At 47.2% G+C, this 16,194-nt stretch overlaps 4 protein-coding genes across 4 annotated transcripts in view; 2 read left to right on the top strand and 2 right to left on the bottom strand.

Annotated features, from left to right (window-relative positions):
* Lgr4 (Leucine-rich repeat-containing G protein-coupled receptor 4) overlaps positions 1 to 9,075 on the top strand; it is a 35,251-nt gene extending 26,176 nt beyond the window's left edge. Inside the window, exons 11-17 of the mRNA XM_089263140.1 lie at positions 538 to 681; positions 1,554 to 1,670; positions 6,922 to 7,157; positions 7,233 to 7,347; positions 7,417 to 7,716; positions 8,511 to 8,584; positions 8,641 to 9,075. Coding sequence (XP_089119266.1) covers positions 538 to 681; positions 1,554 to 1,670; positions 6,922 to 7,157; positions 7,233 to 7,347; positions 7,417 to 7,716; positions 8,511 to 8,584; positions 8,641 to 8,927 — 1,273 coding nt within the window. The 3' untranslated portion in view covers positions 8,928 to 9,075. The remainder of the gene's footprint in view (positions 1 to 537; positions 682 to 1,553; positions 1,671 to 6,921; positions 7,158 to 7,232; positions 7,348 to 7,416; positions 7,717 to 8,510; positions 8,585 to 8,640) is intronic.
* Positions 8,988 to 10,868, bottom strand: LOC108657177 (26S proteasome non-ATPase regulatory subunit 5). Its single transcript, XM_018109692.3, has 2 exons — positions 9,603 to 10,868; positions 8,988 to 9,520 (listed from the first exon to the last, which is right to left on the bottom strand). The coding sequence occupies exons 1-2, from the start codon at positions 10,739 to 10,741 to the stop codon at positions 9,160 to 9,162; spliced, it is 1,500 nt and encodes a 499-aa protein (XP_017965181.1). The 5' UTR covers positions 10,742 to 10,868; the 3' UTR covers positions 8,988 to 9,159.
* Positions 10,869 to 11,193: 325 nt separating this feature from the next.
* On the top strand, positions 11,194 to 13,131 carry Bap60 (Brahma-associated protein 60). Its single transcript, XM_018109691.3, has 3 exons — positions 11,194 to 11,428; positions 11,508 to 12,755; positions 12,819 to 13,131. Exons 1-3 carry the CDS (start codon positions 11,318 to 11,320, stop codon positions 12,972 to 12,974), a joined length of 1,515 nt encoding a protein of 504 aa, XP_017965180.1. The 5' UTR covers positions 11,194 to 11,317; the 3' UTR covers positions 12,975 to 13,131.
* Positions 13,132 to 13,901: 770 nt separating this feature from the next.
* LOC108657175 (lipid scramblase CLPTM1L) lies at positions 13,902 to 16,061 on the bottom strand. The gene is made up of 2 exons (XM_018109689.3): positions 14,927 to 16,061; positions 13,902 to 14,829 (listed from the first exon to the last, which is right to left on the bottom strand). Exons 1-2 carry the CDS (start codon positions 15,824 to 15,826, stop codon positions 14,077 to 14,079), a joined length of 1,653 nt encoding a protein of 550 aa, XP_017965178.1. The 5' UTR covers positions 15,827 to 16,061; the 3' UTR covers positions 13,902 to 14,076.
* Between the last annotated feature and the right edge of the window lie 133 nt (positions 16,062 to 16,194).

Raw genomic sequence — 16,194 nt, 5'->3', positions numbered from 1 at the left:
CCATCGGCGAAAGGGCGAAGCCTCTGATGGCCACATAAAAATGTGTCGCGGTTTATCGTACCCATCGAGTTTTTCCAATTTGTTTAGGCTTAACCACAAAAGAAGAAGAAGCAGAAAAGTGTGAAAAAAGCGAAATGATGTGAGCGAGGGCAGTGGAGGGAGATGGGGTGTGGGCAGCAGAAGGGTTTCGTGTGTGGCTCGCAGTTTGGGCACTTGGCTGGGAATTTCATTTATCAAAGGGCTCGCGACAAACGCTTCAGCCGGGCTGTCAAAAGAAAAGGAAAATGGGAAAATGGGAAAATGTGAAAAATATTTGAAATGAAAAGAGTAAACTTGCGTTAAATCGAACTCGAGCTTATCTTGGATTCTAATGCATATTGAATAACAAGCAGCAAATGATAAAACTTTAATGACAAAACTTCATCAGAAACTTGTGTTGCACGCTGAAACAGCCACAGATACACACATACACACACATACTTCCCCTCTCTCTCTCTTTCTCTCTCTCTGTCTAACATTTGCATCAATATTCTGCAGGCATTTGAATGAGAATCAAATCGAGAAATTCGATTTGCACGCCTTCGACTGCCTGGAAAATCTCAACTCCCTGCTGCTAAACGGTAATCGCTTCAAGACCCTACAGCCGGCCGTACTGCAAAATCTGACCAATCTTGACTTTATGTAAGTATTAAATCAATACCCAGTAATTGCCCATAAGCAGCCAAATGCTCTGTTCACAACCGCAAATGGGGTATATCGGCTAGACAAGCTTGAAAACGAAATAAGGTATAATATTGCAGACATACACATATATCTATCTGATATATAGCTATATAAGACCTGCACAGTTTGAGAACCATTGCGGGATTACAGTTTGGGCATCAGCATTGTCTTACAGTTTCAAGGCTGATCAAAAATTCCCTTCATAGACTTACAAATTCTACAGTTCTTAGGGCCCCCTTGGGAATTCACAGTTTGAGAGTCAGCAAGTGAGGGATCTAAGACTGCTTAGAGCATATTTAATATCAGCTTCTTGCAATATGGCGACAATCTTCGAGCAGTCAATGCCACGACGGCATCTGCAAACAGTTTGAAAGCCATTGCACTTTTATAGTTCGAGAATCGTATCACTGCGTCTAAGCAATACAGCGTAAGTGTCTGATAAAACGAAACGCTAGTCTGGCATATACATATGTACCATTAGTTTCTGAAATTACAGTTTGAATATCACTCAATGCTTACAGTTTGAGAGGCAGCTTGGTATATATTCTTGGATAATTTGTAAGCAAATATCGTAGTTGCTTAAGATTACTAAGAAAACGGACTTTATAAGACAAAGTTTGACAGTCACTTCAGTCCAAACAGTTTGGGAGTCACTAAGGTAAAGAACTCGATGAACTGTGAACAGAGCATGGCCAAGTCGGCTACAGTCGACTCAAGCACAATAGCGTTTGCTGCTTCTGTTTGGAATTGCCAGAGATTACTCTCACTCTCCCTCTACCTCTCCCTCGCTCTTGCCGTCTTTGTCTCACTCTATCTCTGTCCTTTTTCAGCTACTTCTCGTGGTTTCATTTGTGTCGCGCTGCGCTCCATGTGCGCGTCTGCGATCCCCGCGGCGATGGCATCAGCAGCACCTTCCATCTGCTTGATAATCAGATGCTGCGCGGCAGGTAAGTGTGCCTCCGCCTCCTGCTCTGGCTGCTGCTCCTGCTCCTCCTACTGCTGCTTCTGCTGCCTTGTGCGCATCGACTAATCCTTGGCTGCAACTGACGACATCCGCTCTCCAGTTCATGTTTATGTTTATGTTTACTGTTTACCATTTGGACTCTGCTTATGTTTGCATATTCGTTTCACGACTCCTTCATAATGCAATAACCAAATATACCCTGTAATCAGTTGACACGAGAGGCAGGCATGGTTCCATTGGACAGCATCGTTCTGATGCCTTTTACTTGCCTAGAAACTTTTGTCTTAGCTCATAATATCCTCATGATACCCTGGCTCGGGTGCAGAATATACAAAAGTTGTGTATGTACAATATATATTGAGGAATCTGTGAGCATAGCGAAAAACTGTTGAGCAAGAGTAAACAAGCGTTTTACAACACTTAACTAGAAGAGTTGTTGAAGGACGAAGTGAGCCGGCGATGCTCCAAAAATGTAATGCAAAATGAAAGATGAGAGACTAGAGAGAGGGAGAGAAAGAGAGAGAAAGAGGGACAGACGAAGAGATAGAGACAGAGAGAAACAGAGGAGGGAAGAAATAAGTTGAGTGAAGGATCTAAGGAGAGTCGAGTTAGAGAGATGAATGAAGCCGAGAGAGAGAAGATACATTTAAAGATGAGAGACCAGAGAGAGGGAAAGAGAGAGAGAGAGAGAAACAAAGAGAGATGAGAGACTAGATAAAGAAAGACAGCGAAAGAAAGAGAGAGAGAGAGAAAGAGAAGGGGTAGAGCGAGAGATCAGACAGCAACCAAAAAGTTAAATGTGAAGTCTGTGTAGAGTCGAGTGAGAGATGAGTGAAGCCGAGAGAGAAGATACATTTAAAGATGAGAGACCAGAGAGAGGGAGAGAGAGACAGAGAAATAAAGAAACAGAGAAAGAGAGAGAAAAAGGCAGAGAGGTAGAGCGAGAGATGAAGCCCAGAAGGTGAAGATGCATTTAAAGATGAGAGACTAGAGAGAGGGAGCGAGTAAGAGAGATGAGACAGCAACCAAAAAGATGTGAAGCCTTAGAAGAGTCGAGTTAGCGAGATGAATGAAGCCGAGAGAGAGAGAAGAGAAATTTAATGATGGCGAAAATGATTGAGAGTCCGAGATACAAGACTGAGATGAGACAAAAGGAAACCCCAAACAAAACGTTGGCTGCTTTCATTTTTATATAAATTTATATTGTTTCGCCTCAAAGTTTGAACTCTAGATTGTGTGGTTGCGGTGCATGCTCGCTCGGTCTATTTCATGGCATTCGCCTATTGCCTATTGCACTCAGTTGAATAGGGCGCGTCGCAGGCGCTCGCGCAGCGCCAGCAAGCGCATCTGATGCTGATGGTCGTTGCTGCCCAGCGGAGCTGTCGATGCCGGCTCCGCCATCAGGCCGTTCCGTCCGGCACAGGGTACGCCTCCGCCGCGATTACGCACAACCGAATCCATGTCCATAACGGGGCTTGTCTCCGGACTCTGACGCTGATACTCAAAATGCATGATGACCTCTCCTATGTTGGCGCCTTTCTCCAAAATTTGGACTATTTTTTACGAGGCTTTTTTTGTTGTTGATTATTTTTGTTTTTTCGAACTGTTCTAAGCTTCAATAATTTAAAAGAATAATAAAATGAACTGAGCTTCATTCGACACATGGACGTACAACCAAGGCCAACTATTTGAGTTTTTGACTCAAGTCGAACGAGTCGATCAAGCACTACTCGTCTCTCAGTAACTCCCTCAACTCCGTCCGTCTGCGTGTTCCATGGTTCAACTATCCCTCCGTCTGTCTGATTGTTCCATAGTCCAAGCTGCTCCTCCGCTTGTCCGTACTTCAGTCTGTCTATGGATCCTTGCTTCTAACCCTTCATCCCATTTCCCTAACGTGACAATCGCCGCAATGTTAAGAGTTAGCTTAGGTATATTTCAATTAGAGGATAACCTTTTCGACAAAGTCCATAGAGAACTCTACTTTTGGCAAGCCCCAGCCCACGTTTGCAATTTGGTATTGGAAAAGTCCCTCTAAGCTATGCAGAATAGTATTTGGAATATCTACTAGACCATTACCCACGCCCAAAGAGGCTTTAAGGACTTTTCAAATTCCCACTTTAGTTGTACTTAAGAAGAGGCCGTTCGTTTAGTTAGACCGTTGAGCATAGTGAAACGATTTTATGCTCGTTCAGGCGAGGCAAAGAGATTATTTTGGTTTTGTGAAGCTGGAACTAAGAAGTGAACTCTCCTCTGCCAATAGAGCTCTCATAGAAAACGATAGTCCATCGATCGTCCATCATTGTCGACCCTTGATTCCCTCCGAGTGCAGAGCAAATCAAAACTGGATCCACTTTAAAGTAAACCCATCTTTAAAAATGAGTTGAGGCCTTGAACCAGCATTATGCAGTCGCTTGCATCCGAGTACAAATTTCTCGCTTTGTTTTGCTTGCATATGAAACTCGGGCAAGTGCCTGAGCACCCAAGCACCCGGGCACCCGGGCAAACGTCTTTTCCATTTGGCATTTTTCATTTTCATGTGGGAAAACCAAGCGAGAGCAGGCAGCAGTCAGCAGTCAGCACTTGTCATCGGCTACTAACTGAGCTGAGTGATTATCTGGCTGGCTGTCTGTCTGTTTGTGGAGAGTGTGAGAGACGACACCCCGTTCTCTCTGTAAAAATGAAAATTACGCTTTTCCTTGAGCTACCCTCACACATGGAGCAGCATCTAGCTAGCTATCTATCTAGCCATTCCTCAGTTTGTTTGTTTGTTTTGCTTACATTTACACGCTCTGCGTGCTGTCTGAGTTTTTCGAGCGCTACACACTCCGAACCCTTTGCACCCTTTACTTTGCGTTCCCCCAGCAGCCAACCGGGCGTATGCTTAATGTAAGTTTCACCATGTGCTTGAGCATCCTCATTCGAATCTGCTTGTTCAACTGCTGCTCGGCTCTGCTGTTCGTCTAAGCTGCCTGGCAAATATTAACAACCAGTCTCTGTCTCCCCCCCCCCCCCCCCCCCCTCTCGCTCTCTCTCTCTCTCTCTCTCTCTCTCTCGCTCTCTCTCCCTCTCTTGTGGATGCCTGCACGTCGCTGGCATGTGCCAGTTACATTATCATATTATTTTTAGTTGACGCTTTCATAAAAATTAAATACTTGTGCTCAGCTCTTTGTTGGTTTTCGCCCCCTACCCGCCACCGCCTCCCTATTACCTGGTGCCTATTGTCGGCTCCCAGTTTAAAGCGTTATTCGAGCACATGTGAAAGGCTTTTCGGCAACTTGTAGCAGCAAATGCCACACGTCTCCAGTTTCTAGCCGTTTGTCAGAGCTCTACCCCCACGCAGAGAGAGAGGGAGAGAAAGAGAGAGCAGTTGCATAGCCTCTACCGTCGGAACGGTGTTGTATAACAGTTGAAAGTATCGTATAATTTATTAACAGGCACTTTTAGCGCGTTGTCAAACTTGGCTAACTTTGAACTCCTCTCGGTTGGAGCTAGCTTTGAAAGCTCGACTTGACTTTGAGCAAAGCAAGGAGTAGGCGACTAGGAGATACCTCGTGCTTGGAATGAGTGGGATGGGGTAAACCAAAAAAAGGCATATATATACTCTATACATATACTCTACTTTATATAGATTCAAATCGATTTTAATCGATATACCTCAAGCTTTCGATGATTTGAAGCCAACTTAAACTGTCTTACACATAGAGATGAACGAACAGAAGGAACTCTATATATACCTATACTAATATGTAAAGTATACGTAATCTATGGGCTCTACCCACGCCTCCTGCTGCCTGTTGAATACTTTGCAAGAGCAGCAACAATATACCCTGCCTAGTCCTCTGCCTGATGAATGATGGGCTGCAATCTAAAGCTCGAAAAGTTTCCGCTTGCAGCTTCGTTTCAGAACTAAACGAATTATTTATGCAACAAATTCAGAGTCAGTAGCTTGAGAATTCCATTAGGTGCGCCTCCATTAAAACAGTCGGAGCCAAAACTTAAAGCAAGTGTCATTCAATCATAATTCCAAGCAATCTTTGCCCGTCCGAGTTGGCTTCAGCACTAAGCCAAACAAGTTGTTATGTTTCCCCAAGCAGGAAATGTTTGCCGAGCAAATGGATGGAAGCGAGCATAAATTACAGTGATTTTATGATAGCTGTACAGACCTACGTGCCACCCACCTCTCCTGTCTCTCTGTCTCTCTCTCTCTCTCTCTCTCGCTCCGATTGGCAATCAAATCAGAAATAAAGCCCAAGCATTCGCAATTGTCACAAACAGTCGGGGCCGAGCTCTGCCGAGTCGAGTCCCAATTTCAGCAGCAACTATGACTGCAATAATGAGCACCTAGTCGACCACGCCCGCAACCCCACACACACGTCCATGGCACACAGCTAATTGGCCAACAGCATTCAGCTCAGTTCAAGTTCGCCTTTGCCGCTTAAATTTCCTTTAATTGCCCGAAATTTATGCCAATTGATATTCCATTCGCATACGCCATGGGACAACTTTCTGGCTCCCTCTCTCTCTCCCTCTCTCTCTCTCTCTCTATGAGTAGCCCCCCTCATTAAGTTCTCATTCTATTTATATTCTGTTCTATTAATAATTCATAGTGCTTTGAATAAATGTACAGAAAATAATTGAAGTACCAGGGAAACGTCGATTTGGCTCAGTTCCAGGGTTTTATTTTCCTGTATAAGGCTTTAACACTCCCACTTGTAGCCTTCACCCAGTCCATCAATCCGTCACTCAATCAGGAAATAGATTATTATCTAGATATGCCAATTGTTATAGGACTTTCTCTTCCTTTAGTGAGGGATTTCAGTTATTTGATTAGAGACTTCCTTTAATTAATGAATCAATCTATCAATAAATCAACTCATAAGACCCTTTCACAGTTTTAGTTAGCTTTGTCAGCTGAGCTCTGTTTGTCAGTCAGTCAATCCTTCAATCACTCAGTCCATCACTCAGTCAACTTATCAATCATTCAGCCACCTCCTCACATCACTCAATCAAATAACTCTTAAAACGTTGTAAGCTCAGCTTCAATCAATCAATCAATCAAGCAAAAGTCTTCATCCATCATCACTTCTCAATCAATTCTCACTCACTTCTCCAAGCAATTTATCGTGACTCAATCTATGAACCATGCCATCCATCAATCCATCAGTCAATTGTACTCACTCTCTCTTCCCTCTACTCTCTCTCTCTCTCTCTTTCTTTTCTGCTACCCTCATTAGCGTTTGGATCATGGCTTCGATTGCTGTCGTTGGCAATCTGCTCGTTCTGGCCGGACGATACTTCTACAAGTCGCGCAGCAATGTGGAGCACTCGCTTTACCTGCGCCACCTGGCGGCCAGCGACTTCCTGATGGGCATCTATCTGACGCTGATTGCCTGCGCCGACATCAGCTTTCGCGGGCAGTACATACGACACGAGGAGTCCTGGCGACACAGCGAGCTCTGCGCCTTTGCCGGTGGGTAGAGCCCAGATGATATACTTATATATATACGTATATACTATAACTAACTGTATTTTGAGCTATTTGCAGGCTTCCTGAGCACCTTCAGCTGCCAGTCGTCGACGCTGCTGCTCACGCTCGTCACCTGGGATCGCCTGATGTCGGTCACCAGGCCACTGAAGCCACGCGACACGGAGAAAGTTAGGTAGCTGTCAGCCGACATTTGGCAACACTGGTGCTTAGTGTGCATAATGTGCAATCCATTCCATTGCAGAATTGTATTGCGCCTGCTTCTGGTGTGGGGCATCAGCTTTGGCCTGGCCGCCGCTCCGCTCCTGACCAGCAACTACTTCGGCGAGCATTTCTATGGGAATAACGGCGTCTGCCTCTCGCTGCACATACACGATCCGTATGCCAAGGGCTGGGAGTACTCGGCTCTGCTGTTCATCTGCATCAACACCGTCTCACTGATCTTCATACTCTACTCCTATGTGCGCATGCTCCAGGCCATCCGGGACTCGGGCGGCGGCATGCGAAGCACCCACAGCGGACGAGAGAGCGTGGTGGCCACGCGGTGAGCATTGTGTGGAGTTAGTTCTCAGGGCATAGACTAGTACAAATGGAATATAACGGTTATTCGGTTGTTATTGAAAAGCAAGTTGATGACATGGAGATTTACTAAGAAAGAGAGTCTCAGGATTCTTTAAAGCTTCTATAAGGCTATGTAGACTGTAGAGCCAATATATAGATATCAATCATCTAAATATTTTTCATAGGCTCTATATGTTTCATTAAAAATGAGGCTATATTATCTTCCTTGCAGTCTCAATATAACTTATTTTGCCTTAATACATAAACAGGGCATATATGGTCCTTATAATCTATGAACAGTCTCATTATAGTATTTGAAAGACATGACTATATTAAGCCTATGTAGATTTGACAGATTTCGTTGTACAGTCTATTGCCTCTATAGTTCATACATAGCTTAGAGAGATTATGAACTATAAACAGTTAAGGTATCTATAGGCTCTGAAGTCTACAGTTTATAAACTCTCTCTCTATCTTTCTCTTTCTCTCTCTGTCTTCTAGTGTATAGGAATTATATACAGCTTATAAAGAGTCCTAATGAACTTCTATCTAACTTCGTACTATACATATATACACTATATAAGGTTTCTCCTCTGTGTTTTGTCAAATTCCTAGAATCCTTTACTTAAAATAGACATTTCGACTTTAGCTCAGTTATTTAGTTCCAGCTAAATTCAGCTACTACGCTCGCTCCACCCTGATGGTAGTCTAGCTCACAGCTATCTTCCATCTCTGTTCGATTCATAAAGTCGTTTATCTCTTTGGTTTCTCCTGCAGCTTTGCCATCATTGTGACCACCGACTGCGCCTGCTGGCTGCCCATAATCGTAGTCAAGGTGGCTGCGCTCTCGGGTAAGTGCAGCACACAGCTCTCTCTATCTCTCTCTGTCTAATTCGTGCCCTTTTAGGCTGCGTTATATCGCCCGCTCTGTATGCCTGGCTGGCTGTGCTGGTGCTGCCAGTGAACTCGGCGCTCAATCCGGTGCTCTACACCCTGACGACAGCCGCGTTTAAGCAGCAGCTGCGTCGCTACTGCCACACGCTGCCCACCTGCTCCTTGGGCAACAACGAGACGCGCTCCCAGACGCAGACGGCCTACGAATCGGGCCTGAGCGTCAGCTTAGCTCACTTGGGCGGTGGCTTCGGCGGATCGGGACGCAAGCACATGTCGCACAGGCACATGAGCTATCTGTAGGATGGCAGCCCTCGATTCTCTATAAATGTGATCTAAATAGTTACGAAAGGAAAGAAAATGTTAAATTACTATAAATTACATATATTACAATAGTATTGTAAATACAGATATATTTGGAATTTTGGGCGCAGTTCGCAACTGCAAAGAATTAACATTCGTTTCTCTCTCCCTCAAGGATGTAGACTAAGGCCTTATAGACTATGTAGAAGAAGCTGCTCTATGTTTGCTACTCCTATTGATGCTCGGTGGCTATGTTGACGTCGGGCTGTACATGATATGGTCCCTCGTTCACGTAGGCGGTGAAGCGAACGATTTCGGTTGCCGAGAACTCGTTGCTGACGGACAGCAGCTCCATGATTTGCCACTTGAGATACTTGACTTCCTTGTGCAGATCGTGCTGACGCGAGAGCAGGAACTCTATGGCGCCGCCCGTGCACTGCACCGCCTTGCAGCCCCATTGGTACTGGCAGAGGGTCTTCAGCAGGCCCAGCGCGGCGAGCTGCAAGTCGGGAAACGGTGTATGCAGCAGTCCCATGATGTGATTAATCTGCTGCCCGCCAGCAAAGCATTCATACCAGTTCTTCAAAATGACGCTGCAAATAACGAAGGGAAAGTGGAAGAGAGAGAGAGAGAAAGTAAGTGACAGCTATTTCGGGTCTCATTTGGGTCGCTTACCTGAGCTCCTGGCTGACTGGCGCATTGATGGCATAGATGACATCGAGCGAGTTGAGCATGCGAATTTTCAGCGGCGGCGACAGACTTTTCGTGTAGTCGGAATACTTGCGCAGCAGTTGCTCCAGGGCCGGCTGGAAGTGGACATGCATTAGCATCTTGCCCTGCACCGTGCTGGCCAGATTGGCCAGCGTGTCCATGGCCGTGGGCAGCACTGACTCGTCGCCCGAGGCTAGCAGGTCGAACAGGCAGGCCAGCATATGCGGATAGCCGGTGATGATCTTTTGCGGCTGGACAGCGGCAATTTTGCCAAAGAATTTCATAATGCTCGGTATGAGCAGCGAGTCCAATGGATTCTCCTCGATGCGCTGCACCCGATTGCTGATAATGTCGAAGACGCGGCGTCTCTCCATATAGCACAGACCGTGATTCTGCTCGGCCAATGGCACAAGTATCTCCATGACGCTCGCCTGCAGCAGCACGTCGTCGTTGTCCAGCTCACTGAGCGCTGCATCCAAGATGAACTCCACGGAGGACAGGGAGTCGGCACTGCGCTTGGCTAGCATAACGCCCAGCTCATAGGCGCGACAGCGCACAACCTCGTTCTGCTTGAGCAGCTGCAACAGCTTCGACTGCACGCGCTCGTCGTTCAGCCCTTGGCTGAGCACAATGGTCAGAATGTTGATGGCCGCCGAGCTGCATTGTGTCTCAGGCTGCTGCAGTTCGTCGAGCACATAGACGAGCAGCTCGTTGCTGGGCAGTGGCTGAATTTTACCGGCGTTGGCCTGTTGACGGCGCAACTCCTTTAGCAGATTGTTCAGTACAAGGGCCCGCAGTGCGGGATTCGAATGATGTAGAGCCGGGTTGAGCAGCTGCGGCAAAGAGGCGTCGGTGATGTCGAGCTGCAGTTGGTCCAGGCAGGTACTCATGAAGTCGGTGCAGAGGTTGACTAGCGGCTCCTTCTCTGTTCCTTCGACAACGGCGCATTCGTAAAGCGCCGGCGCACGTAAGAGCAGCTCAATTATATTTCGCGGCAGAGCCGATTGTTTGTTGATTTTTGTATACATGCTAGTGAGCGTCTCCATGCGCTTGCCCTCTGCATTTAGCTCGCGTAAATTTTTTTGCCACCATTCCTCATCCATATTTGTGTTTTGGGCTGACTATTTCGGTGCGCTCAAAATATAGATTCGAGTGTTAAAAGCAAAATACAACAAATAAAGCAAAAGCCAACTTATCGATAAGAGCTAGGATTGTCGATTAACGCCAGTCACGTTCACTGTGTGACCGTTTGGAGCACACTCTAAAAATACCTAAAAATAACAAATATTACAGAACTTGTTGTAGGCATTTAATATACATTGAATATGTTTCTAATATAAATAGCTTCAATAATATAATCTTGAATTAAGTAACCAATATTTATAATAAAAAATGTAAAATGAACCACAAAAAGTGGGATAAATAATATTTATTGATGAAATTTTTGAATGTTATGCAAAATCAGCTAATTTATTCCCAAAATCATCGGTAAAATAGATAAATCGTTCTTTTAGTATTTATTGTGCAGTGAAAATATCGATAGCCAGTTGGTACTTTACAACCCTAAGTACGACGCCATTTTACAGAGTTTTTTTTTATGTGACGCAGCGTTGTTGTAATCAAAAAAATTGTAATTTTTCGTGAACTGCAGCAAGTGCAAAGGTGAAACATAATTAAAGATGTCGCAACGCTTTGCGCCTGGCCAAGCGCCGGTGCAGTCGCGCTACCAACCGCCGCCCCAGGCCCCCGGCATGCGTCCCTATCCGCCAGGCACCGGCTCCACTTTCGCGGTAAGTGAAATAATCAAATCATCGATTATCTCTCAATTTTCACAATGGGCTCGTTTCTTCTCTCTTTATGGCTGAGCAGCCACGCGGCTTTCCATTACATCCGAACACAACGCAGCCCGTTCCTGGCAGCGTTGCTGCTCCAGTTGGACCCGGACCCGCTCTGCTGCAGCGCACCACCCAACCCACTTTCCAGAGCGGCCTGCGCGGCAGTGGCTCGGGTGGTGGCGGCGGCGGCGGTAGTAAGCGCTCGGCCGAGTCGCGAAACCTGAACAGCGGTCCCAACAAGGGTGAATTTGTCGCTGGCGCCAAAAAGAAGAAGAAACTGGCGGACAAGATATTGCCACAGAAGGTTCGAGATCTGGTGCCAGAGTCACAGGCCTACATGGACCTGTTGACATTCGAACGCAAGCTGGACGCGACTATCATGCGCAAGCGGCTGGACATACAGGAGGCACTCAAGCGGCCAATGAAGCAGAAGCGCAAGCTGCGCATCTTCATCTCGAATACATTCTATCCGAGCAAGGAGCCGAGCAACGATGGAGACGAAGGCGCCGTTGCGTCGTGGGAGCTGCGAGTCGAGGGCCGGCTGCTGGAGGATGGCAAGGGCGATCCCAACACAAAGATTAAGCGCAAATTCTCATCATTCTTCAAGTCGCTGGTGATCGAGCTGGATAAGGAGCTGTATGGGCCGGACAACCACCTGGTCGAATGGCATCGCACACACACCACCCAGGAGACGGACGGCTTTCAGGTGAAGCGGCCCGGCGATCGCAATGTGCGCTGCACCATCCTGCTGCTGCTCGACTACCAGCCGCTGCAGTTCAAGCTGGATCCGCGGCTGGCTCGGCTGCTGGGCGTGCACACGCAGACGCGGCCGGTGATAATATCGGCGCTGTGGCAGTACATCAAGACGCACAAGCTGCAGGATGCCCACGAGCGGGAGTACATCAATTGCGACAAGTATTTGGAGCAGATCTTCAGCTGCCAGCGCATGAAGTTCGCCGAGATACCGCAGCGACTGAATCCGCTGCTGCATCCGCCAGATCCGATAGTGATCAACCATTTCATTGAGAGCGGGGCAGAAAACAAACAGACCGCCTGCTACGACATCGACGTTGAGGTGGACGACACGCTCAAGAACCAAATGAATAACTTCTTGATGAGCACCGCTAGCCAGCAGGAGATCCAGGGACTGGACACAAAGATACACGAGACGGTGGACACGATCAACCAAATGAAAACGAATCGCGAATTCTTTCTCAGCTTTGCCAAGGATCCGCAAATGTTCATCCACCGCTGGATCATCAGCCAGACGCGGGATCTGAAGGTAAGTCTGGCGAATGGAATCATTACCAATAAGAGTGCTAACCATGCTTTGTTCTCTGACCAGCTCATGACCGATGTGGTCGGCAATCCGGAGGAGGAGCGCCGCGCCGAGTTCTACTATCAGCCCTGGACGCATGAAGCTGTATCGCGCTACTTCTTCACCAAGGTGAATCAGAAACGCGCCGAGCTGGAGCAGGCACTGGGCATACGCAATGGCTAGGCTATGGACTGAGCTGTTGTGCTCCATCGATGTCAATGTCAATGTCCAAGTCCATGTCCAGGCAGTACGGCAAACTCTTTTTTCCTTCGGCAGTTTAGTTTAAGCCCTAAATGCTACACACCCTATACATATATAGATATATATACTATATAAATAATTCTATCATTTTTTTGCCAACAACAAAATCAGCGATAGCTGCAAAAACAAAAACAAATAAACAAAAAACTGTAATACAAAATAACAATTGGCAACAAATGTGTGCAAGGCAATGCTTATGGATGAATATATAGAGCTGCTATTAGGATTTACTATAGTTCTTATATCAAATCTTCTGTCGATCCTAAAGTTTACTTGCAATTTGTAAATGAGCGAGAGCTCTATGAATGAGGTAGCCCAGAATCTGGCAAAATTATGGAATAATCGTAATCTATGATCTTCCATCTATCATAGTATAAGATCTAGTATAAGACTCGGCACTGTCAAGCCTCTGGCACAGTTTGTAATCCATCACAGAATAGAAGCGAGTATGATACAGGATCTCTAAGCGTCTAGTCTAAAATCTACCAGAATTCCAAAACTATCCAAGATATATTTCAGACCTGGAATTTAGCATAGTCTACTAACTAGTAAAGTCAAGGATCTGGTACTTCATCTATTACTTAAAATATAACCCATCTGTTGATCGCCTTTGGACACACAGAAATAGATGTGCTACAACTGGGAATCGTAACGTCTAAGCAAGGCAAATTTAAACAGGAGTTTATAAGAACAAATTTTATAGATTAGGCTTTAGTTACCCCCTAGCTGAAGAGTTCTTTCTATAGAATATTTGCCTATGGAGCGGATGTAAAGCGAAACACTTGAAGGCGAAATTTGATTAATTGAAGATATTTTGCATTTGCTACAATTAACAGTTACATGTGTGTCTGTGTGCGTGTGTGTGTGTCTGTGTATGTGTGCATGTGTGTCTGTGTGTGTGTTTGTGATGGTTTACAGCCTAAATAAATCGACGGAATGTTCAACTGCACATCAATATAAGCAGTTGCTCCTCTCTTCTTGAAAGCTCTCGCTCTAGCTCTGTCCGCTTTATTGCTATCTTTGTCTAGTCCCGCTTGGGATGGGGATCGCGGCCAGCTGATGGGGCTGGCGCATCAATGGCCACGCCCGAGTCGACGCGAGTCTTGTCCACGGGATAGAGCCAGCGCTGATAGAGATAGATGATGAAGACAATGTCGTCGCGGAGGCAGGCGACGCGATGGGCCGTTGGCATGGTGATGATGAAGGCGAAGAAGTCGTCGATGAACGTGTTGAATGCTTTGTACATGAAGGCGCGCCAGGGCAGGGCAGCCACAGACTTGAGCTTGTAATTGACGAACAGCTGGGGCAGCATGAACAGGAAGCCGAAGGCATAGACTCCGTTCACCAGCGAGTTGAGGGTCCAGCTGTACCAGGAGCGGTGCGGCTGATAGAGCAGCGAGTAGACAGCGCCGCCCAGACACAGCGGATAGAGCAGGTAGCTCAGGTAGCGCATGCCCTCCCGATCGAACTGCTGCGTCTGCTGCTCGGCCAGCTGGCCGGGCTCTGGCTGCTCGCCCTCCTGCAGCTTGCGGGCGATGAACGAGGTGAAGGTGAAGTGCAGGCGCAGGATCTTCTTGCATTTCCACAGCTCGATCAGCGTGCCGAGGCCGACGGGAATGAGCACCAGATAGGAGGTCTGCTCGTCCAGCAGATAGAGGAAGATGACGATCTGCGAGAAGGCGCGCCACAAGGTGGTACGGGTGGACAGTCCCTCATAGGACTCCTTCTTGCGCCAGAAGGCCACGTCATTCTTGAAGCTCAGGAAGTCGAAAAGCATCTGCAAGAGGGACAGAGAAAAAGATGGAGAAGGAGAAGGGAAGGAGTAAGTGCATCAGTTAGATCGGATAGATCTCTTCATCCATCTAGCTACTCACATGCACGCTGGACACGAAGATGGTGCCGCAGAGCAGATAGACGTTCGTGTCGGAGAAGATGCCCTTCACCTCGTCGATGTCTTTCTCGGCAAAGCCAATGGACTTGAGCGCGTGGGTGGCGTGCTCCATGAGCAGCATCAGTCGCAGCTTGCCGATTCCAACGGGCCTGTAGTGGAAGCTGAATGTGAATTCGGTGGTGTTGCTGGTCACCGGCACCAGGTGCTTCAGTCTTGTGTTGAACATGTCCGTCTGCAGGATGGGCAGGATCTGTTGCATGCGATTCACGCGGATCAGCGGCGCCAGCTCGGGCGGCAAGTCCGCCTGGGAGAGAGCGAACATGTCCGTCAGCAGGGTCACGTAGACGTTCGAGCGAATGTGCGTGCTGGGCTTTTCCGACTTGGCGGCTTTATTCTTCTTCTCGAGCTGCTGCTGCTGCTCGGTGGACTCTGCATTCTCGTTTTGATTGATCAGATTAAAGATCTCGGCGCGTGGCACCATATAGTCGCAGAGATTGAGCGTGTGCAGCACCGTGGGTCCGTCGCGCTTCAGGGTGCGCCATTCCAATGGCTCGCCCTCCAGAGCCAGCACCACGTGCAGAAACAGAGTGCCATTGCGTCGGGTCTTGGGCGGCACATGGATCTGGAAGTCGTGGTCGAACGGCTGCGCATAGTCGAAGCGCTTCAGCTTGTACACGTCGCTCACTTCATTGGCGATGGGATTCCGGGTCTGTGAGCTGAACAGGGCCAGCTGCATGCGTGGTCGCTCGGCCAGGAAGGAGGTGTAGCAGGGCGAGCCAGTGCACTGCAGACTCGTGAATAGCTGCGACATTTGGTAGATCGAGTGGAGGATGTAGGCTAAGAATACCACGCCCACCAGCGTCGTGATCGAAGGCATGGCCATGATGCGGCACGGTTCCGGAACCACGGAACCAAAGCCAACTCTTCCTGTTTTCCCTGCGATTCGTGCGCAATTTCGACAAAGGATATGTCAGAGGAAACCAATTTTTTGCCTATGTATTTAATTAGGGGCCAAAAATGCCGGCGTAGCCAAGTTGCAGTGTTGCAAAATGCGCACAAGCTTTAGTCGAATGGCGCAAGCTTATGCAGCCTTGCGACTGAGTTTCGAACTCGCAAAATATCGGCAAATTGTATATATGTGAGTGTTATATTGAATAAGAAAATGGTATTCAAATATGAACAGTGCTAACACTTGCTAAACATTTGAAAAGCAAAGCAACATTTCAACGAGCTTAGTTCGCAAAGTGGCTA

Source organism: Drosophila navojoa, chromosome X (genome assembly GCF_054131105.1).
Source record: "Drosophila navojoa isolate 15081-1374.11 chromosome X, UAZ_NAV_1.0, whole genome shotgun sequence".
Taxonomy (NCBI): Eukaryota; Metazoa; Arthropoda; class Insecta; order Diptera; family Drosophilidae; genus Drosophila; species Drosophila navojoa.
The sequence above is the reverse complement of the archived record's forward strand: the minus strand, read 5'-3'. Positions and strand labels throughout refer to the sequence as shown.

Coding starts and splice junctions, on each gene's coding strand:
- LOC108657175 (XM_018109689.3), bottom strand. CDS start 15,826: ATGGCCATGCCTTCGATCACGACGCTGGTGGGCGTGGTATTCTTAGCC. Junction 14,830..14,926: donor TCTTCGTGTCCAGCGTGCAT/GTGAGTAGCTAG, acceptor TCCCTCTTGCAG/ATGCTTTTCGACTTCCTGAG.
- LOC108657177 (XM_018109692.3), bottom strand. CDS start 10,741: ATGGATGAGGAATGGTGGCAAAAAAATTTACGCGAGCTAAATGCAGAG. Junction 9,521..9,602: donor CCAGTCAGCCAGGAGCTCAG/GTAAGCGACCCA, acceptor CGTTATTTGCAG/CGTCATTTTGAAGAACTGGT.
- Bap60 (XM_018109691.3), top strand. CDS start 11,318: ATGTCGCAACGCTTTGCGCCTGGCCAAGCGCCGGTGCAGTCGCGCTAC. Junction 11,429..11,507: donor GCACCGGCTCCACTTTCGCG/GTAAGTGAAATA, acceptor ATGGCTGAGCAG/CCACGCGGCTTTCCATTACA. Junction 12,756..12,818: donor GCCAGACGCGGGATCTGAAG/GTAAGTCTGGCG, acceptor TTCTCTGACCAG/CTCATGACCGATGTGGTCGG.